At 28.6% G+C, this 23,834-nt stretch overlaps 1 protein-coding gene and 1 long non-coding RNA gene across 3 annotated transcripts in view; one reads left to right on the forward strand and one right to left on the reverse strand.

The window, feature by feature from the left end:
• Nucleotides 1-17,055, reverse strand: part of LOC142329160 (uncharacterized) — a 90,126-nt gene extending 73,071 nt beyond the window's left edge. For both annotated transcript variants that reach the window (XM_075373513.1, XM_075373512.1), the window contains exons 1-2: nucleotides 16,919-17,055; nucleotides 14,025-14,291 (exon numbers count right to left, since the gene is read on the reverse strand). In XM_075373513.1, the coding sequence (XP_075229628.1) occupies nucleotides 14,025-14,276 (252 nt within the window). In that variant the 5' untranslated portion in view covers nucleotides 14,277-14,291; nucleotides 16,919-17,055. The remainder of the gene's footprint in view (nucleotides 1-14,024; nucleotides 14,292-16,918) is intronic.
• LOC142329162 (uncharacterized) lies at nucleotides 703-18,602 on the forward strand. The gene is made up of 3 exons (XR_012757431.1): nucleotides 703-1,119; nucleotides 2,262-2,301; nucleotides 16,936-18,602. It is a non-coding gene; the product is annotated as an uncharacterized LOC142329162 (long non-coding RNA).
• The last annotated feature ends 5,232 nt before the right edge of the window (nucleotides 18,603-23,834 follow it).

The following is a 23,834-nucleotide window of genomic DNA, read 5'->3' on the forward strand; positions in this document are numbered from 1 at the left end:
GCAAATCAGTTATTTAACAGCTGACTTTTTAAAGTTGATGGTTCTGAGGTTCAAATTCTGGTAACACTAGTTATTTTAATAACACACAATAGAATTACTTCAAAAACATACAACAAACAAATCAGGCATTTCAATTTCAGAGAATTCTAATTCCTTATAGGCTAGATTATTTAGAGAAAGATCGCTTACCTTCGGTAACTATAACATAAACTACAACAGATGATTTTACGCTGTTTCCAGCTGGAAAAACAGTCCTAAAGCAGTTAAATTATATTTTTTCTGCAACTTTTTAGGATTTATTTTTTTATAATCCATTTACTGTCAACAAACTTGAAACAAATCAAACATCCGAAGCTTCTGTCTACGAGGTAGTATTTTTCTAATGAAAACGATATATCGAAATAGCTTAAACTAAACCTCGTTGAAATATCGATAAGAGGTTTTTTTCACCTTTACATTTATATATTAACACTTAATCGTCGCAAATAACGACCATGACACTATATTTTAATATTAACTTTTTGAAATAATTAATTACTATAATATCAATTATATTAAAAGAATAACATAGTCTCAATCGATATTTTACGGAGTATATTTTACAATCTCCTTGTATTTTCAATCTGCTATATCAACCAATTGCCTTACCAATTCCAAGTATTTTACATCTATCAATAATGAAATATAAAGAGATATATATTTCCTGTTTTCTAAATAATCGCATTGCTCTTACTGTTTAGTTATCATAATGTACTAATTTTAATTTTTATGAATCAGAAACTAAAGAATGGATGAACTTTTTTTTGTTTTCCCTGTTTAGCCTCCGGTAACTACCGCTTAGATAATTCTTCAGAGGATGATATGTATGAGTGTAAATGAAGTGTAGTCGTGTACATTCTCAGTTCGACCGTTCCTGAGATGTGTGGTTAATTGAAACCCAACCACCAAAGAACACCGGTATCCACGATCTAGTATTCAAATCAATGTAAAAATAACTGGCTTTACTAGGACTTGAACGCTGTAACTCTCGACTTCCAAATTAGATGATTTGGGAAGACGCGTTAACGACTAGACCAACCCGGTGGGTTAAGGAATGGATGAACTGACCTAAAATATCAGGTAATGTATTAGACGTACTGCGAAATAAACAACTCTATTTTTTATTGCTATATTGAACAAAGCTTGAACCATATTGCCAATTATATAACTAGTGCTATGTTTTACAAATTATTTCTTTTTTAGTTTCTACAAAAGAAGATCAAGGTGATTCTATATTGCCAAGCTTGATCGGGTACAAGAATTCTTTGTTCTTGCACAGATTGTTTTTAAAAAGAACAGGCTGTAAATGCACAAGAACATGCAACAACAATGTCAGCAACAACCTCAATAAATTTAAGGAAATAAAATTAAAAAAAATTTAGCAATATTAATGAGTTTTTTTTAAAAGAAAATAGCTCTCTAATCTGAGTTACTGTTAATGAAATATTGATACATCACATAGCATCATAAAGTGTTATATAATTCATATTAATTTATTTTGAGTTATATACACATTAAATATTTAACCCTTCGGGCTAGTCTAGCAGTTTGCTTGTCGCAAATCAGTTATTTAACAGCTGACTTTTTAAAGTTGATGGTTCTGAGGTTCAAATTCTGGTAAACGATAGTTGATTTTATGTGAAGTGGAATATTAGACAGCGGATACTGGTGCACTTTAGTGGTTAGGGTTGAATTAACCACATGTATCAGGAATTGTCAGCCTGAGTCTGTAACAAGACTGCACCTAATTTACATGTCATACATATCATCCTCATCTCATCTCATTGGGCCATTAAGGCGGTTGCTTATTGATCACTAGTTGAACAGATTGCAACATGCACATTAAGGGAAAAAATTAGATATTCAACAAAACAATTATTGATCTAGAAACTAAAGTAAAAAATGATAAATTTTATAATTTCTTATCAGAAAAATTATGTAATTTAATTTTACATTGAATAAAATTTCATAAATCCATTAAAACGTTTTTTTCTTTTTTTATTATATAAAGATTTTCTTTACTCATAGAAAGAAAAAAAATTAAAGAATGCCAGTTATAACTAAAATTTCACTAATTAATTATATTAATGAAAAACTGAAACAACTTACTGTAGATTAAGGGCATAAATACTTTTATTAATTTAATTTGAATTATTATAATTTATTAAAACCGACTAAAAATTATTTATAAATAAGTAATAGAAATTACATGCTTCTTTCAGCAAAAACAAAACTTGCAGACAAGGAGGAAAGAAAACAAAGGTCAGTGGCTTAGCTAAGAATAAAATAACCTGTAAAAAGAAAATCTTTTAGTAATGGACGAAGTTAAAGTCTTTTAACAAGAAAATTTCAAAGTTTTGTTCATTTCAGATGAAAAGAACAAAATTGAGATTGTAGACAAGCAAGAAAAAGTCTTACCAAAAGCTCTCAGTAAATAATTAAAATTTAATTACATTCTGTGTCCAACTCAACACAAAATGATGGAGAGGGTGCAGGTGTTTCCACATTCATTCACAACACACAATTTAAATCTACTCAAATATAAAATACAACTTATAAGCTACTCATATGTCTTTTTCATTTGAAAAGATTTTAAATATTTCTGTCCAGTCCCAGGGCATTACAGGCTGAGAACTTGCCACAGTTGTTTCTGATTTCAGATATTTTATAACTGCTGGAGAAAACGTTAATACCAGACACTTTCAAAGAGCTTTTAGAAGGCATACTTAGTACACATAACAAGGATAAAACACCAACTTAATAAAGTACATCTTTTGGCTCCCTTAGTTCACTAAATTTAATCATTGTCTCACCTACCGCATATTGACTGTAGGTAAAGAGCTCTCAAGAAACCATTTTCTAGTACATTTAAGTTTCCTTCTACACATGAAACAAGGGAACACTTCTGTCATTTTAAAATGAAAGTAAACTTGGAAGTTTTTAAGAAAGAAATGAAAATTATATAAATTACAAATTGAAAAATGTAAACATTTGGAGAGCATTACAGACATATTATTGAAAAAGGGATTCCAACAATACCATGTGATAACTGAGTATGAACCAATCTGTGTTAGAATCCTCACTTCAGCGTGTAGATAATTCCTGTTATCAGAACTATTTTTGAACAAGATGATTTTGAATGAATCCAAGCAATCAATTGGAAAAACAGTAAAATATTGCACCACTAAATGATGACAAAAGTGTCTTCATCAATGAAAGAACCATTGTCATAATTTTTTGCAAGTCCATAAAATAAAGGTAAAAATTAATATTACAATGCTCAACATTCAAGGAATGCTAAGTGGTATTTTAAATGATACTACTCTTTCACTCAAATCCTACTCTTTAATATCTTTGCACTTGAGTTAGCTTGTTTAACATTAGGAACATAAATTTCACTGATGATGTCAAATTTGGAAAAAGGCCCCACAAGTTATTTTAAAATTCACTTGGGCATTCCACAAAAAAGTGAAATCAAATCTATCCCTTTAATTTCTCTAAAATTTCTTTTCAAGATAGACCGCTGAAGAATTCTTTTCCTAAATCAGGTAGGAGAGGAAGAAACCCCTGGAAGAATCTAAATCCCAAGATCTTTGGTGTTATGTTTGACAAAAAACTTGTACAGAGTGGTCACACTCTGTATATATATATATAAATATGTGTGTGTGGGTAAAACTAATAGATTTTTAGAACAGATTAGAAATTAAAAAATGGCAAATTGGTTTTATCTAATGTTACTGACTACCTTATTAATAACAAACATTCTGTATCTGATCTTCAGACAAATTTGGAGATAGGTGGAAATCAAAAAATTGAATTTAATAATAATAGCAAAAATTTGGACATTTTGGACTTGGCTTTTATAAATATATAAATATAAAAAAATTTATGAAGATGACACTCTTATAAAAGTGGCAACAGATGGCAGCATGTTTTTAAATAAAAATAGATATGATCAGAATGTAGATAAATAATTTCAAATCAATATCATCAAATACAATGTATATATATATATATATATATATATATAATTTTAATCTTAAAATGTTGGTCTGTACAAATACAATAATTAAACTACTGGTCCTAATTCTTTAAAGAATATACTTTTTAAACAAGTTTATGTTTATATAAATACTATGTTTTATATATAAATAGTATGTTTTATGTTATAATTCTGTTATTATGTATAAATTCTATGTTTTCATAAACTACTTTTTAAAACATTTTGATTCGAACTCACAGTAATTCATACTCAATACTCACACTCCATTAGTCCTGAATTAGTAAAGTTTCAGTGCACTGGCTGTTTTTGTTTTTGAACTATTCATAACTGTAACTATTTGTGGAGTCCAATTTTATAACAAGAATGTTATTTGTTTAGATAATATTTACATTCCCCTCTAATTCATGTAGATCCCATGGTGAGTGTAGAAAAAGTAATACAGCCGCATAAAAGGAAATTTATATTTTTACATTCATCTACTACTTGTATTATCTTTCTTTTTTTTAACTTTTATAACCAGATTAACAGATGAAACCTCATAAGTTATACCAATGTATAACATAAATCAAAGTTACCTTTCTTTTTCTGAGGTAGTGAAATGCATCACATTTACAAGATATCTATGACCATAATTGTTTGATTCCCCATAAAATCAGTAATGCCATCAATCAGCACTGTACAGTTTTCATTTCAGGTATCATTAATGAGCTTGTAATGTATTGCATTAAATGAAATGCAAGAACCTAGAGCTCTAGGATAGACAGCTGACAATTCAAATCCCAATAGGTTCAGATTTAAACCCAAATTCTCTCTTATTAGCACATGGAGATTACGATCCATGGCCAACTGAAAACATAATTAATTCCTCACTCTCACAAGACTACATATAGATTACTGAATACGTTACCTCTGGACAACCAATTTTTCTTATGTCATAGAACTTTTAATGTTTAATATAGAACTGCCGTTGAAACTAAATAAGTTTGTGGATTTTTTAAATCCATAACAAAAGTATAATTTCTGAGAACATGAGTAGTATAACAGATAAACTAATATTACAACTAACAGGACAAATTAATCCTGTAGGTCATATTACATTTTTAAGTAATTGTATAATATTTCATTGTTTTCAAGTGTAATGCTTTCTTTGAAAAAATTAAAAACTATACCGCTCAGAAATGCAACATCTCTTCAACATCTTCTTCTGTAACATCTCAAAGTAACATTAACTAATTCAGTAACTACAGCTTTCATAGATAGACCAAAAATTATTGAAGAAGCAGAATTTTTCTTTTGTGATATATGCGTGTGCACTCTTTTTGTATAATATGTGTTAAAAATGCAATTTTATCATTATAGTAACATAGTTAAACAGTTTAAATACAATATAAAGGTGGTACATAAAGTATGACATTTGTGTACATAATGGCAGTTATCAAACCTCCAAATCAATTTAAGCATTAGATGATTATAATTTAACAACTAATTCTTTTGGAAAATGATCAATCCATAAAATAAATTTAAGTTCATAAATAGATAACATGATTTATTTATGCTTTTAAAATTAATGTATACATTTTGAATATTCTTATCTTGAATATTATGTATTTTTTCTCTGTGAAAATTCAACTAAAAAATTAAATTATATATATATTTTATTTAAGCCAATGAAGTAAAATTAAAAATTTACAGTAGATGAAAACATTACCAGTTTGTTTTATATGTAACACTAATTCATTTTTATATTTATTATAAATTACAATTTTTTTTTGTCTTCAGTCATTTGACTGGTTTGATGCAGTTCTCCAAGATTCCCTATCTAGTGCTAGTTGTTTCATTTCTGTATACCTCCTACATCCTACATCCCTAACAGTTTGTTTTACATATTCCAAACGTTGCCTGCCTGCACAATTTTTTCCTTCTATCTGACCCTCTAATATTAAAGCGACTATTCCAGTTTGGCTTAATATGTAGCCTATAAGTCTGTTTCTTCTTTTAACTATATTTTTCCAAATGCTTCCTTCTTCATCGATAAAGTGTTTATTTCTAATTCTGATGTAAGAAAACATACTTACAGTATTTCAGAACTATTTAATGTTTTAATTCTAGTCAGCAAAAAGGTGATTAATGTATTATTTAATATTTACTGCTAACAAGCCCTGTTTTCTATATTTTAATTCCCATGATTTTTATCTCTAATCTTATACCACTGAAGTAAATGCAATCAGTATTTAGACGACCTAACATTAAATATCCAATTATAATAAAACTCCCATTTATTGCACAATGAAAGACATAAATGTACTCGTCAAAATGTTTTGCGATAGTATTTCAGATAAATACTGATTGCAGTAATGTAATAAATTTTGCATTACTGCAATCAGTATTGTTGATTTAAGTACAGTAATCTTTACCTTACGCTGGTAAGGTATTTGACTATAATACCATATTTTTTTATCCCCCCTACATAGTAATGTCAAATCACACAATGTAAGTACAGTCCTTACACACAGGGCTTTGCAGCAGGTGCATGGAGCAAGTGGAGCAACAAATCTTTACTCGTAGCAACAACATGGAAATTTGCAGTATTTTGCTGCTCCGATGTATATATTTTTGTAATATTTGAGCTGGTGAGAATGGAAGTGACATAAGTCATAAAATTTAAAAATTGAGTTAAGTTGATGTGTGAAATCCTCTGACATAGTTCTGTTTTATTTAGAATGAAAATGGCTTTAGTCATTAGTACAGAAATTCACCACTAGGAACAGCACTAATATTCATTTCTTACATTTGATTTTTCAATAACAATTTTAACAAACCATTAAATGTTAAACTAAATTTCTTCAATTGGCCAAAAAGTGACTTACGCCACTTCCATTCTCACCGACTCATTTTTCTTTGTTAAGTTTACAACACTGGTATTATTAAAAATGTGACAAACTTGTCAAGCAATACATAACCTAACTATTTTTGCGCCTGGTCGTGAGTGTGAGAATCGTTCATTTCTGTTAGCAATCAGTTTGTTGTAATTGTAATCGTAATTTTTAATTTGTTTGCCGAGGTAAGATTATTATTATTTGGTTATTTTGTATGCACAACTGTTTATATGCATTATTTCTAAAATAAAAACACTTAAATGTTTGATTATTTAAGACATGGTGTCAAACCAAAATTTAAAACTATCACTGCTGATAGACAGTCGATTTACGAAAGAGCTTAAAGAGATTTTCGTATTTGAATATGATAACAGGAAGAAGACGTCAGTTATAAACAAGATGGAACGCATTATAAATGGCAAATCTATACAATGCAACTTCAAGGCAAGTGGAACTAGTGTGTTGAAAATGTTCAATCATTGGCAGCATGTGAAGCGCAATCATCCTGAAATTTAGGAATGGTTACTTAAAAAGAAGGATCCACTGCAACAAAAAATGTAATCACAAAAATTTTACCATTGCATTTTCATGTCATAAGAAATGCAGAACTGATCGACCAAAAACTGATACGTATTTAGCATTGTTGAAGATTACAATCGCTATGGATAGTAATACTTTCCGCAAGGGACTTGTTGAGATGGTTTGTATGAGTATGACACCACTCACTACGTTCACATTAAATAACAAAGGATTCCAAAAAATTACTGGTGAAATGGCTCAGAAGCTTAGTGTACCAACAGGACATGATGCTGTTCGTAACTTAGTAAAAAGCACAGCAGAGTCTACTCACATCAATTTAAGACAAACTTTAAAAGGACAATCACGCTGTTTGAGTAAATAATGCAGAAAACATGACATGTGCTGTAAATAAATTTTGAGATCGTGGAAATATTTCCCAGGATAAAGAAGATGAAAAAACTGAAAACATTGAAGAAATGAAGGTAGACATTTTGCAACAATGGGTTAAAGATACAGGCAACGTGCTCCTCAGATAAATCCTTAGCTACATTCTCAACCTCATGAAGTACAAAACACAGAGGATCCCCCCATGCGATAGTTCAAACCCAAACAATTCTGCATAAAGTTTACCAAGTCATGTATTAGCTTGTAATCCTTTGCTACCTTTCGTTTCCTTGACTTGATGACACTGAAGCCATCACACCAAGTGTTTCCTCTCCCATTTTTGAATGGAGAGATGTCATAGCCAACCCGCATCAATTTTACAATCAATGTAATTTCCCACAACGGGTACAATCCCATAAGTAGAAAATTCCCGCAGCTTGTAATAGTTAGACCAAAACCTCCTCTTTAATTGGAAGATTGAAATCAGAACATCCCCCTTCTGATCAAAAACCTTCAAAATTCTAGTAGTCAATTTTAAAATGCACTCAGAAATAACAAAACTTAAAGGTTAATTTATATGATTAGCTACAAAAATGAAAACTAGAAAAAAAAATTAAACCTTTATAAATGAAGAAGCTATAAAACATTAAAGCGCTTAAAACAAAACACACTAACTGAAAAACATTTATGTTTAAATAGAAATACTTAATAATAGAAAATAAAATAAATAAAATAAAACAAAGGACTTGAATTAATATTAAAATTAATCTTCAAGCTTTAAACTTCTAGATCCACTTAATCAAAGCATTGTATAGAGTTCAAACACCAATTAAAATATTTATTCATTAAAAAAGCAATATTTTAAAATGTTTGTATAATATCAGTACTAACAGTTATTTATCAAGTTGTTATCTTTCACTTAAAATAATTTTACATCAGAAATGTTAATTTTACAGCAATGTATGGTAGCACCTATTTTGCTGTTAACTAACTTAAACTTAACGACTGTACTTAAGAAAGTAATATCTTGATTCCATCCATATTTTGGCAGCAAGAGAAATATAAAATTGTTTTGTTAATGAATATTTACAAAGAGGCATTCAAGTTCTGCTTATTTTTACAGAACTTGAATGTTTCCTTCATTCTCTACTCTTTGAAGCTTTCCAGTTTTGTCATCAAACTAAATGCGTCTCAACAAGAAACATACTTTTCTAAGTAGATGGTCAGTTATAAATATTAGAATGAAGAACAATTTATTTTACAGAGGATCTGATCAACTAAATAATTACTAAATTTTCATATGACAGAAAAAAAAGCACTCCTCACAAATTTGTTAATATATTAAAATGTAATATCTCTTGTAAAATACGTTAAAAATTTGTTACTAATTTTCAAAATTAAAAGAAAATTGGCTTCCAGAACATCTTTAAGAACTAATTATGCAGCTGTTTCTTAATTTGTTACCAGTGCCACTATTGTTAATAACACTCACTTAAAAATGGTTTCATAATAGCTTTAAAGGGGCTTTTAACACGCATGCTTGCTACATGCGTGCATTTGTATATGTGTGAAATAATATGAATGATCTCAGTCACGGCTGTTCTTTTTCTGTATATTTTTTCAACTTAAGGATTTATAAATTTCATTCTAGGCAGCTCTGCACTGATCATTAGATAAATAAATAAATATTCAAGTTTTAAAAAACTATAGCGAGTATGATTCTTTCAAAGAAAAATGTTCACACATTAATAAACACGGTTACGTTTTATTCATTATCATCACACTATACTAGCGAATGACTATTTTAAAGAAGAACAATATTTCATTTTCTTCCAGTGTTTCATCTAACTCTTGTTCTAACTGAATTTTTATCAAACTCCTAAAAATTTCTATTGGAAATGGTTTTATTGGAAAGTGAAGGTCGACAGACCTTCCAATAAAACCTCAAAAATACTTTTGTTGATCCAGGTTACTGCACATATTTTTCTTTCGATATAAAAATTTTTTAAAATTCAAAATACTCTTACAATGAAAAAATTATAAAAAAATAATAAACCGGTAAATAAAAAAAAATCCTAGTGAATCATTTTTTAGAAAAATGGGCATTCATAATCATTAATTCAATTTGTACAGATTTCTGAAAGCCTCCATCCTACTACCCTGACTAAGTCCAAATTCTCAATTCCAACCTCCCAATATTATCACATTAATCATACTCCTAAATTCATAAAAGTCATCCAGTGATCGATTTATTTTTTGATCCCATGTTACTTTCTAATATTATTGCGATTTATATTTTTGTAAATAAAAATATATGAAATGCGTGTTAAAATATAATAACAGTCTAATGTCAAAAACATAACTGAGATGGATTGTTTGATAATCATTTTATTAAAATTGGGTAGCCATTCCTGAGTAAATTGTACAGTTGTAGGGGACCAAGTGTGAAACCAAATGTTCAGCTAGCAGAATATAACTAAAATCACACCTCAAAATAAGAATGGATGAAATAATTTAAATTATTAACCCTGTTAAATTTTAACAGTAAACAAAAGAAAATTCATTTCAAACCAATGTTTTAAGTACCCTCTCTTCTCTTGATCTTGTTTATTGATCCAATATGCATTCAATAAATAAATTCATAATATAACATATACTAGCTGTAATGGGAATCAAAATAGAGAGAATTCAAATAATTTAAATAATAATAATAATAAGAGGAATGCTGGCTTCTGATGTGAAAACTAGCAACATTCATTATTATTATTAAAGTACTCATTTACTGAGTTTTACAATCAGGCACTGTTTAATATTATTATCCTGTAATAATAGTGGCATTCTGTTGTAATTAATGAGTAAAATATTAACTGATACACAGCGAGCTTGTTTGCATTGGTTTTTTATTTTTTACACATATACATGTAAAGATTGCAAATAATGAGAAAACTCACAATTAGTAATTTAAAAGCAAAGAAACAATTTATTTAACTTTCAATTCATCAAAAGATAGTGACAGAAGCAATCCGTAGTTTCTTTGACATCATTTAGAATTATTCAAATTCTTGAAAAATAGTGTGATCTGAAAAACAAACTTTGAATATTACATAGTTTAATTTATGAGTATATTTTGAAGAGGACTAAGCAATATAGAGAACATAAATGGGCAATAGGGTTCAACATACTTACAAATTTTACTGGCGTAAAGAATTGTGACTATTTCTAAAAGGCAAAATTAAACATCTCAATATTATAAATTTACTTTTAAACTTTAATTTACTTTTATTTAAACGGGGCTAAAGGCTTTAGGAAGGAGGCATGCGCTTTCTGGATAACATTGTCTATTTCAATTTTTCCAAATGGTTAAACACACTTTGTCAAAAGCTCACTTATTCTATTATTCCTATCTTTGTGAATTATGAGGGGTTAAAGGGCTATGACCACTTGGAGGGGGGGGGGGAAGGACACTTTTGGTACATCTGTTTTTCAATTTAAATATTTAGAACGGTTTTGAAATAAAGGGGTTCAGATCTAGCAATATTTCAACTTTGTTTTTTAATTTAGTGCGATAGGAATATTGAATTTCTTGAAAGCAAGGGGTCTGAACCTTTTGAACAATACTATATTATTTTACTTTTTCTGAAGACAGAACACATATTGAAAAAGAGCTCGAGCACTATAATAATTTAATCTTTGTAAATTAGAAGGGAAGGGTTCTTTTGGGATTAAGGGAAGCCTCATGAATATCATTATGAATGTTAATTTTTTCATATGGTTAAACATATTTTGACAAAAAAACTATACAAAATAATTTTAATTTTTTTGAAAGGAGATAAGGGACTAGAACTCTTTATGAGCAAAGGGATATTTCCATCTTGGATGTAATTATTTTAATTTTTTCTTTAGTAGAAACACCGGAAAAGAATGCTTAAAAAATTGTAATATTTTAATTTTTATTATTTTAGGGGAATCAGGGGCTAGAGACCCTTGAGAGCTGAGGTAATCTAATCTTCCCAGCCATAATTATTCTTTTAATATTTTCTTCAAATAAAATAAATTTGAAGAATACTCTCAATACCAGTATTTCCTAAGCGGCTAGGGTATGTAGCTTCAGGGAACAAGATTGACTGAACATGGGGCATTGTGGATTTGACATTTTTTTGATTGGCAATACTTTTTAACAAAATCCATTTAAATAAACTGCATTATTTGAACTTTTGTGAGTTGAATGTGGCAAAGAGCTAGAGCTCCTAGAGTAATAATATGACCTAATGTATTTAACATCTTAATGTGTTTACTTTTTCAGCTAGAGCACTATTTATTGCAGTTTTAAAAACATAACGAAGGGAAAGTTGGTCTGTATTTTGATATCTCCAATCTGGGTTAATATACATTGTGAAAATGTTCAAACAATTTCTATACATGGAACATTAATGGAATTAAATTTTGAACAAAATTAAAAATGGACAGGGATAGCTTTCGCATTTTTAATTCTTGACTTCTTGTATGGTAGTCATGGAAAGTTGATCTTTAGTACATTGAAGGTTCCTTCAAAAATACTAGAATTATTTAAAATTCCAAAGTTTCAAGTTAATCGAATTTAGTGGTGTGAGTTACTCAATATTATTTCTAAACAGCTTTTGGCTCCTACCTTCAAAACCTATTGCCCAAAAAGTTGAAATTTGGCACAAATATTTTGCTGTTAATAAACCCATTTCTAGCTTGATCTACAACCCCGTTAGACAAGAGGGCATTATGTACCTATAATTTCTTTTAGTTAACTGTAATTTTTTTTTACCTTTATTAAGTAACATTGCACTGAACTGGGCCAACTTATTAAGTGAATATTACTCCAGAAAATAAACTTTTAAGCACCCCTCCCAAAAAAGTATAATTCCATTCAGGGACCCATAAATAAAATATAACTTTTTTTAATTGTAATTTTTATGACTGAAAATCAAACTATATTTGTATTAAATGTAGACGATATGCAAATTTAAAAGAAAACTCAAGTTGGATCCCCAACTTAACAATTTAAAAATTTCTTTAATTTTTTTAAAATTTTTGATACTACATCTGTTTTTCAAATTGTAGGCTATTATTCAAAATATTTTATGAAGTAGATGTTGACTGATGGGGGCTCAAATGGACCCAAGTGTTTTTTGGCAATTATACTCTAAAATAAAAATAATTTATTTTACTGGGATGGAAATTTTTTACAAAAAATTTTGATTTTTTTTACATTTAACACTGCATAATTTTTAAGGTAAAATCATCAGTTGATCAAGTAAATCCATTTTTTTTTAATGAGCATTTTGACCTTTTTCACAGTAGTACTGTAAATATTTAAATATTCTGTGAAGTGTTGATCTGTGATATGTGAACTTTTCGTGGCTTTTTTAAAATATTTTTTGAGACAGTTATTCTCAAAGAGAATGATTCAAACATCAAATATTTTAATTCTTGTTATTTAAGAGCACTAGGGAGTTTTAATTAAAAGGATTAGGGACTCCTGCAAGAATCCAATGGAGGAGCAAGGGGACACAAATATATTAACCTATTATGATTTTTGATTTTTTCTGAAAATAATTTCTTGAATGCTACGATATTTTATTTTTCCCCGTGAAATCAGACAGTTGAAGGTGTTACAATGTTTTCATCTTGGTTGAAAAACCAAGAATGAAAACAGAATGTCTGATCATAAAGAATCTAATCACAAAATTTAATGGATAGCAAGTGTAGTGTATAAATGGTTTTCTCAAAATATATATTAATCATATTATTAATATATATTGGAAGGGGTACCACCAAAGGATGAAGTAGCATTCAAAAAAAACCTTAAAAAAAAATAAATAAACTTGCATAAAAGAGATTGTATTTTATGAAAGCCTCATTATCTCAACCCCTCGATGAAAAATTTAAAAACATTTTTTTTATTGCTTTCTCATGCGGGTCAAGGACATGTAGATATGATCTCAATTTTGAATTAAGATTATGCCTAATCTCAGAATCAGGAAGTTCTCTTTTTAATAGAGATGGAGGTCAGAATAACTGCAAATTTTTAATATTTATTTACAGGAGTTTTAAGAACTAAAAACACATCTTAAATTTAAAAAATACATTAAAGAATACACTGATGAAGAATTAGGTATCGCATGGATGATACAAAATCTTGGATGATTATAACATACTATACGCTGTCTCACCTGCAGGTGCTGCCGCATAATGATAGTCTGTTTAGCTCTACCGGGTCCACCAAACTTGACCATATCTTGACAGAACGCACATTCACCACAGTCTTTTTGCTGGCACGCTTCACATTTCTTACACCTTGTTCTGCTTCTACGTGGCCCTGCACCTTTTTTATTACCACTTCCCCCGCCACCATTAAAATGTTTACTTTTATTTTCACCGCTTCCAACCCACCCTTGATTACCATAATTCTTCATCAACGACATTCTATGTTCCACATCCTACATAATGAAATTAAATGAATCATAAGAAAAATATTGATAATTTTTATAAATTATTATTAATAAAACAAAATAATTATTGAATTTTTTATTTCTGAACATCAAGTAATCGAGTAAGGAATAAGGGATTTTATTGCAGCGAGTTGACAGTTTTTTCTAAATCAAGTTATGTGCCAAGAAGTGTTGACCGACTGATTCAGGACATCAAAAAACAAAAAGGTTCATGCGAAAAAATACTCTACCTTGCTTTGTCTCCCTCTGTTCACGATTTTGTGTTCTTTTAACAAAAATCTGTATCTTAAGAACAGTTTGAAATATTAAATGAAATTTGAAGTGCATGTATTCAACATCTACAAATAAATAAGTTTGAAAATTTTAACTGAAAATTCCATGGTGTCCAAGAAAATCTTTCAATCATTAATACCTTAATAAATATTAGTTTTATTGAATTATATTTTATTAGATAAAATATTAAGTATTTAACTGTGAATAAAAGACAGAATTTGTTTAAATTGATTGATAACTGGTTGAGCTGTGGCTGAAATTACTTAAGTGGATCGTAAAATTACGCAGTCTGAATATCTTTTGCTAGTTCTATTAGTATTATTATTATTAATAATAGAAATTAAAATTTACTATTTTTAATTCAATTAATAAAGAAAGTGGAAACGGTGCACAAAATTGGCACACTACAAATTTCATTAAAATACCTCAATTTATTCTTAAGATGTAAATTTTTACTAAAAAAAACCAAAAAAAACACCAAAATGGCAGACAAGGAAAATGGAGAAAGATCTTTTCATATGAACTTGATTATTTTGATGTCCTGAATCAGTCTCTTACGTTTGGCCAACACCTCTTGGGACATTATGTATACTTGATAAATTAAAAGCAGATCTAAAATTAAAAATAATAATTTATAAAATAAAAAAAACATGTAAAGAAGAAATGCGTAAAATACAACTAAATTAATGCTAATTTATTTCCCGCTACATGAAATTTGTATGCTACTTATATTCTGATTACACAAGAAATACAGACATTATAAAAATTTTATGATTTTACTGCTACCATTTTAATTATATAATTCATAATTAACTTAATAATTTGCAGCACTTTACTTATACTGATAAACAAAAATAAAATAGGTTATTCTCACTGTTATAAAAGGATAACCTGACAATTCAAAAATTTTACAGTTATACGTAGTATAAAATTATACTTATTTACACCCAAAATGATACAATAACAAATTTTTTAACCAGAACCTCTTACTAACATGTTTTACAGTGTTATAATGGATGTCCTGTAGTTAAAAGTTTAATAATCACATAAATAATATTAATTAAAACTGATTAAATAAAGCATCAATTTAAGTACATGTAAGAGGTAGTACCGCAATTATTATGTAGTCATAAACAAGCCTAGTACTCATTTGTCCGTACTCTGTAATATAAACAAGTTAAAAATATGGTAAAATGCTATATGATGTGCTATATGGCCTTATAATATCATTAAACTATACAGTAATATTCTAAGAAGCTGAAGGTACTACACCACAAAAGTCAATTAAAAAACTAGTTGTTTGGTAAATTTGATTACACGACTCTGATCGCAATAGTACTATATTTCTCATGACATTCAGTTTCTGAATAACATTTAAAGAAGAAAAAATTACGCATTATTTAATTTTAGAAAAATAGTACACTAATATAAATTTATTTACTATATTTTAGAATCTTTATCATCATTTTCATTTAAAATTGTTCTATTGCAAATAAAAGCACTATTACTATTATGTAACAACAGCAAGTAAAAATTTTATAAACTATCATCTAACCTAAATAAAGAATTAAAATGTTGGAATAACAACCTGGAAATTAAAGAGTGTGCTGTAAAGTAAATGATAACTGCCAAAACCAGATTTAATGAATCAGCTTCTACAGGTCACTGAAGTTAAAGGGTATCGGGTGTAGTTTCAAGCATTTAAATTATATATACTCCATTGCAGTTTCACTTTAAAAAAAGCAATCTCATGCTTGATCATAGATAAAATAGTAAACGCCATCCCTTATAACCTGACAGTTTTCCAACATTTAGACATAGTAAGGAATAACATCTGCAAAATTGAACGGTGTCAAGTATCACTGACCCAAACCACATTTTATGAACCAGCTCTCAAAGATCACCAAAGTTAACCGATACCAGGTGCAGTTTCTTGGAAAACAGTTAATGACAAATGATCAGAACAGTCAATGACTCTTAAAATTAATAGAGGAATAAAAAAAAAAACATTTTTCTACTTGGTAGTAACATATGCATTATTTGGGAAAACATATTGAAATCTACAGCACATATATTATTGTTTAAAGAATTAGCTTCAATTAATTTTAACAAACTGTGACTATATATAAAATAGCAAAATATTAGTTCATAAAATTTACACAAATTAGTGGCTGAACGATTAAATCACTGCAGGATAACTTACTTACCCGCTGTTACTACGTATTAATTACATAATATCATATTAACTCCTAAAATGTTTCTTTTTATATTTAGGTTTGATTCTAGCAACTAATAATTTTAACAATTGAATACATATAAGTAAACAAATTTATAAAATTTACCTTTGTTCTTAATACAGGTCGGCCAGTTACAGCTAACTCAGGGCTATCATATCTATGTTGCTCGACCAGTGTTCTGACATCCTTTAACAGTGCTACTGGATCTCTAATTAGTTCAGGAACATCTTTTTATTTGTCGGTAAAGCATGCAGATACGTAACAATAGCTTTCAAACCATGCAATTCCCAAGGTGTTAAATGTACATGCTCTTCAAGAGTTTCCACATTATTGGATACTTTATAAAGATGAGATGTCCCAAGGTAACGATTAACATATCTATTAATTTCTGCAGTACCTGTTAGTAAAGACATACTTTTATAAAAATAAAGAAAACAAAAAAATAAACTTAACAAAAAGTTTAAGGCATCAGAAAAAGAGCACAAAACAGTACAGCCTATTATTATACTCTTCTGAAATAAAAAAAAAATTTTCCAACAGATGCAGGTAAAGGTTTTGTTTAAATTGGGTGACTTGACTTCGTTACCAACACAGAAAGAAAAAGAAACTGAAAATTATTTCAGAGGCGACGAAACTAAGATCAAAATTTGATAAAGATTTAAAAAAAGAAGAATAAAACTAACGGAATATTAAGACCATTAAAATATTATTTGCTACTTGAATTTTTTATAAGATATGTAAAGAAAAACAGCTTCCTCGGAGAAGATTTGTGCCACTGAACATCTGCGAAAGAGAATAATCACAGTTGTAGCAACCATTGCAACTGATATGTGCTGTGAGAATCCGGGAAGAAATGAATATTAATTGTACATCTGCATAGCAGTAAATAGCCAAATATCAAAATAAGCTTCCAAGGGATACCTTTCATTTCATGATATCCATTAAAATTATATTTTTCATTTGTTATTTGAAAAACTACATTAAAACATGGAAGTTTTTTAATAACCTATGTAAATAAAATAAAACTGGCACTATTTCAAATTTATTTAGCATACAAATTTATCCGTTAACCGGTCACACTCTTTTTATAACATTACTAGTCGTGTCAGGTCACTATGACCTGAACATTTGTAAATTAAATTAAAAAGAAATGAAGACTTATATTCGAAAAATAAACTATGTTTTATTCAGATAAAAATAAATATGTTCTCGTTTAAAACAAAATAATCAAAGAAAAACAGAAATTACAAAACCTTTGAAAAAATAAAGATCTTCATTTTAATTGAACTTTGCTGGTGTAAAAAGATAATTATTCCTGATTGATTATTGAAGACACATTTACAACACATCTGTAAATATCTTTTCAAATAAAAAATTTTTGAACTGAGCCAAACATCTACAAGTAAACAATGCACAATTTGCCTGGGTGTCAAATTGATGTCCTGAAAAGTACATTTGTATATATTTTTTCTTAAATTTATTATTTCTGAGTAAGAAATTCTTTATTTCCAACACTAACATTAATCACAATCTTTACAAATAAAATAAGAGTGATTTTTAAAAATATGGTGCCCACATTTCACACAAACAATATATTTACTGTCCTTGGTGGACAGTGTTTATGTTTCGTTCTAACTTCCACATCTCACTCCGCTGGTTGTTGAACATAAACTACAGTAATGTCATGATCTACAAAATATAATTTTATTTTGTTCAAGTATTTTTGGGTTTTCCGGAGTGAGATACCTTTTAACAAGTAAATTTTGTACTAAAATGTGGCCAAAATTTTTAAGAAAATCTCTTGCAACAGTGTAACACAACTGGTCGTGTTGGATCAAATAGCTTATTTTTGTTACTCATATTACACAAACTAAGGGAAGCTGGATACTGACTGATAGAACGGATTACGATAGGAGATTAGCAGGCTTGCCAACCTAATACCATTGAGGCAAATATTAAACTTTAAATATAAAAAAGTGTCTCGGGTCATACAGACCTGACACGACCAGTTAAGGGTTAAAATGCATCAGAACAATACTTTTAAAAAAGAAATCAATAAAACGAACAGCAATAGAGATTTCAGATAAAATTGTTACTTAATACGTAATATATATATTATTTTTGTCTTCAGTCATTTGACTGGTTTGATGCAGCTCTCCAAGATTTTTTATCTAATGCTAATCGTTTCATTTCAGTATAACCCCTACATCCTAAATCCCTAACAATTTGTTTTACATATTCCAAACGTGGCCTGCCTGCACAATTTTTTCCTTCTGCCTGTCCCTCCAATATTAAAGCAACTATTCCAGGATGCCTTAATATAAGGTCTATAAGTCTGTTTCTTCTTTTAGCTATATCTTTTCAAACGCTTCTTTCTTCATCTATTTGCCGCAACACCTCTTCATTTGTCACTTTATCCACCCATCTGATTTTTAACATTCTCCTATAGCACTGCATTTCAAAAGCTTCTAATCTTTTCTTCTCAGATACTCCGATCGTCCAAGTTTCACTTCCATATAAAGCGACACTCCAAACATACACTTTCAAAAATCTTTTCCTGATGTTTAAATTAATTTGTGATGTAAACAAATTATATTTCTGACTGAAGGCTCGTTTCGCCTGTGCAAATCGGCATTTTAAATCGCTCCTGCTTCGTCCATCTTTAGTAATTCTACTTCCAAAATAAAAAAATTCTTCTACCTCCATAATCTTTTCTCCTCCTATTTTCACATTAAGTGGTCCATCTACGTTATTTCTACTACATTTCATTACCTTCGTTTTGTTCTACTTTATTTTCATGCGGTAGTTCTTGCACAGGACTTCATCCATGCCATTCATTGTTTGTTCTAAATCCTTTTTCCTCTCGGCTAGAATTACAATATCACCAGCAAATCGTACCAGCTTTAACTTTCACCTTGTAATGTTACTCCGATTCTAAATTGTTCTTTAACATCATTAACTGCTAGTTCCATGTAAAGATTAAAAAGTAACGGGGATAGGGAACATCCTTGTCGGACTCCCTTTCTTATTACGGCTTCTTTCTTATGTTCTTCAATTATTACTGTTGCTGTCTGGTTCCTGTAAATGTTAGCAATCGTTCTTCTATCTCTGTATTTGAACCTTAATTTTTTTTAAATGCTGAACATTTTATTCCAGTCTACGTTATCGAATGCCTTTTATAGGTCTATAAACGGCAAGTATGTCGGTTTGTTTTTCTTTAATCTTCCTTCTACTATTAATCTGAGGCCTAAAATTGCTTCCATTGTCCCTATACTTTTTCTGAAACCTAATCGGTCTTCTCCTAACACTTCTTCCACTCTACACTCAATTCTTCTGTGTAGAATTCTAGTTAAGATTTTTTATCCACGACTAGTTAAACTAATTGTTCTGTATTCTTCACATTTATCTGTTCCTGCTTTCTTTGGTATCATGACTATAACACTTTTTTTGAAGTCTGATGGAAATTCCCCTTTTTCATAAGTATTACACACCAGTTTGTATAATCTATCAATATTGAAGTTATCTGTTTAAATTTATAACTGAAATATATCTCAATAGTAAGTAAATAAAGTAATAATAAATTATCATGAAACACATTCTGATATATCTTATATATAAAGATGTTTTTACAAGCAAAATTTATGATGAAAAATAATACAACATAAAGCTACCTTTTTATGTGTTTTCTTTTTAATTAAAAAAATCATTATGATTAAAACAAATTTAAAAAATGCCCATTTCATTTTTTGAATCGATCGATATAAAATAATAAGTAAAGGTAATAATAACATTAATTTTGTTATTATTTTTCTTGATGTTTAGTTTGTCTGAAATCAGCATTTTCCAAACATTAATAATATAAGAGGATCTGCGTATTTTTAAAACAAAGCTTTATTCATTTATGTATTTCTCTTGTGTTTTTTGGAAGTTCAACAATTGTAACAATACTATTTCTTAAATTAGCTCTTTAATGGCCAGATCTATTACAAGAATGGGAAAAATATCTAATTAGTAGTTACGGATCACTTTACTATTTACCCAAGAAAATAAAATTGACTACTGTTGTAATGTCGCTAGCTTTAAGTAAGTTTATATAATGTTGATATTTTGTGTAGTATTATTGTTTTAAATATATATATTATAATTAAATATAATTTTTTTTTGTTCCATAACCAATGAGGCAAAAGTCATTTGTCTGTTTCATTCACTCATACTTATGCATCTTTCTGAAAATATTGCATCGTCATATATCTGAACGTTATAAAAAATTCAATATTATTTTGGTTTATTATGCATAACTTATAAGTAGTTGCATGTTTAGTTTATGAAAATAATCATCATAGCTTATTCAACAACCTGTTGAATTACATTCTACATCATTTCATCCAAAAATAAAGTTTTGACATCCAGATCTCAGATTTTGATGAAACTTTGTATATTTAATTATTGTTTAGATTTTTAATTATCAGAAAGGAATTTTTTCTCTTAAACTCTTTATGATTTTCATTTTACAGCTGTTTTTTCCAACATAAAAGATTTATTTTATCAAGGAGATATTTTTTAATATGTCAATAAAATTTGTGTCTTCTGATTGGAGGAATTCCTTTGTTATGCCTCTTTAAAAACAATATTTTTATTTTTGTTCCAACACTTAAGCGCTGTATTAGTAGCAATGATATCATTTATAATTGGCAAGTTTCCTTTAGTGTCATACAGAATCTGTTTAAAAATCACAAAAAATAATTTTTACTACATTCTACATTTTAGATCATCAAATTAAAGATAAAATTCTAAATTTTAATATTACATGTATTTAATATTAGTGTGACTAAATTATTTGGGTGGCATTAGGCTAAATTTTTGGTTATCATTAACAATAATCTTTTACTCACTTTCACATAAAATATGATCAGAAATCAGTTGAAAATATTAAATTGTACAATAATTATTCAAAATTATTACTCAAACATGCTAAAATGAACTTGCTTGACGTAAATTTTTTTTTATTATTTTTCGAAGACACGAAAGAATCTATCTTTTTTAACCAAATTATCATATTACATGAAAGGTATTTTTTTTTATAAAATTATCATGCGAGTACTCAAGAGAAACTAAAACATACAATACCCCACAAAAATAAGCACTGATGGGAAATGTAGTCAGATTAGAACAAAAGAACTGATACAATGAAGCCTTGCAACTGAGGCTGCAAATGCGATGTGCAACTATGATCATAATTGTGAAGTTACTCATTATTAGGATTAAACGATATCAATATATCAGTAATTGAATAAATAATGCTGCAAAAGAAGTTTAAATTTAAAAATTTTTCTGTAAATGATTATGTAATATTATGGAAACTGATTCAATACATTGAATATTTAATATTCACAGTAAATTGCAAGCACAGAAGTTCCCATCAGACTGGTATACAGACCAGATTTATTAAATGTGTATCTACTTTAGCTGTTAAGAAATTTCATTTAAAACTATTTTCACCAGTTATTTTTGTACGATTGACTTATTTTTTAGTCGAACATACATCTGCAACAATAAAAAACATTGCAAATGCATTGTCTTGTGTCGATTACCGATACAATGAAAATTTAGTGGAAACATACAATCAATCAAGTTTTAAACAGGTATTCTCAGTGACTAATTTTGCATTCTGGAAATCTATACCGGTATCATTTATCAATTTCAATGCTACATGTGGCTGGAATTTTATAGATTTATTTATTATGATAATGTCTGTAGGTATATCATCATGATTTAATCAGATAAATAATCGTTTGGTAGCTGTTAAAGGAAAGGTAAATAACTTTTGTCTGGGGGGTAAGCACCTACACACACATTTGACCTCCACAAGCAAACATCATCCACACACACACACACACACACACACACTGCTGATCACCACAAATACCTAAAGAGAAAAACATTCAGAAAAATAGAACACCTAGCAGGTACTAAGACGTACCACACACATTTATACATTCATACAATCAAGCCAACACAAGCGTACCGCAATCAAGAAGACATGATATGATGGCCACAAGACATAACTTATCCACCAAAGTACACTCAAAAATTTATACTGCACTTAAACATAAATATTTTAAAAGAGCAGGATGAATGGTATACATAAAATGCCCATCAATTTGATGAATGAACGAACTATTATAGGTTAACTAATTTAATATTAGTAAAACAATTTTTTTATGATAAAGCAGTCAATATATTTCTAAGCTACATAAAAAGTATATGCAATTGTATGTATACAAAATTATTGTATGTATAATATTAAAATGACTACATATGAGCAAACAAAAGCACGTAAATATAATATGTATATGAAATATCAAGTAAAAACATTTATGTCTTTCCAAAGAGGTTAGAGTTAAATATTTAATTAAAAGATTAGGAAAATAGTACTTATTAATATTTTTTTTAAATCCTATTATCTACAATGCATTAAAAAAACTGAGAATTCATATAAATAACAAGATTTAAGTGTTTCCCAAGTGTAGTATTCATAATACTACACTTGTAGTATTATGAAACATCCTTTGAATGAAAACGTTTCAATATTTTCAAAGCCAGTTTTTTAATTCTGAATAATTTTGAAGAATTTTCATATTTTATCACACTATTTTATAATGTCATTAGAAACAGAACTTATTTTAAAGTATGTAGAATGTATTCATGTTGTTGACAATAAAAAATTTAATGATATGAAAATAAATGGAACTCTTACAATACATGTTCATTTTGACTACTTGCTTAAAGCAATGAGTATAAACTGGAGTTGTATGTCTCTTCCTCTATGAATTTTAAAGAGATTTTCACAATTGGCTACATAATGAAATAAATTCAATAAAATAATGGAAAAGAAAAGTAGAGTGAAAAATTATAAATGATTTCAATGACAATTTTATTTAAAATAATTAGCTAGCTATATGATATGCATCTAATGACAAGGGAGGTATATATAGAACATCAGTACTTTAACCACTAAAAA

This window comes from Lycorma delicatula, chromosome 8 (genome assembly GCF_047948215.1).
Source record: "Lycorma delicatula isolate Av1 chromosome 8, ASM4794821v1, whole genome shotgun sequence".
Lineage (NCBI taxonomy): Eukaryota > Metazoa > Arthropoda > Insecta > Hemiptera > Fulgoridae > Lycorma > Lycorma delicatula.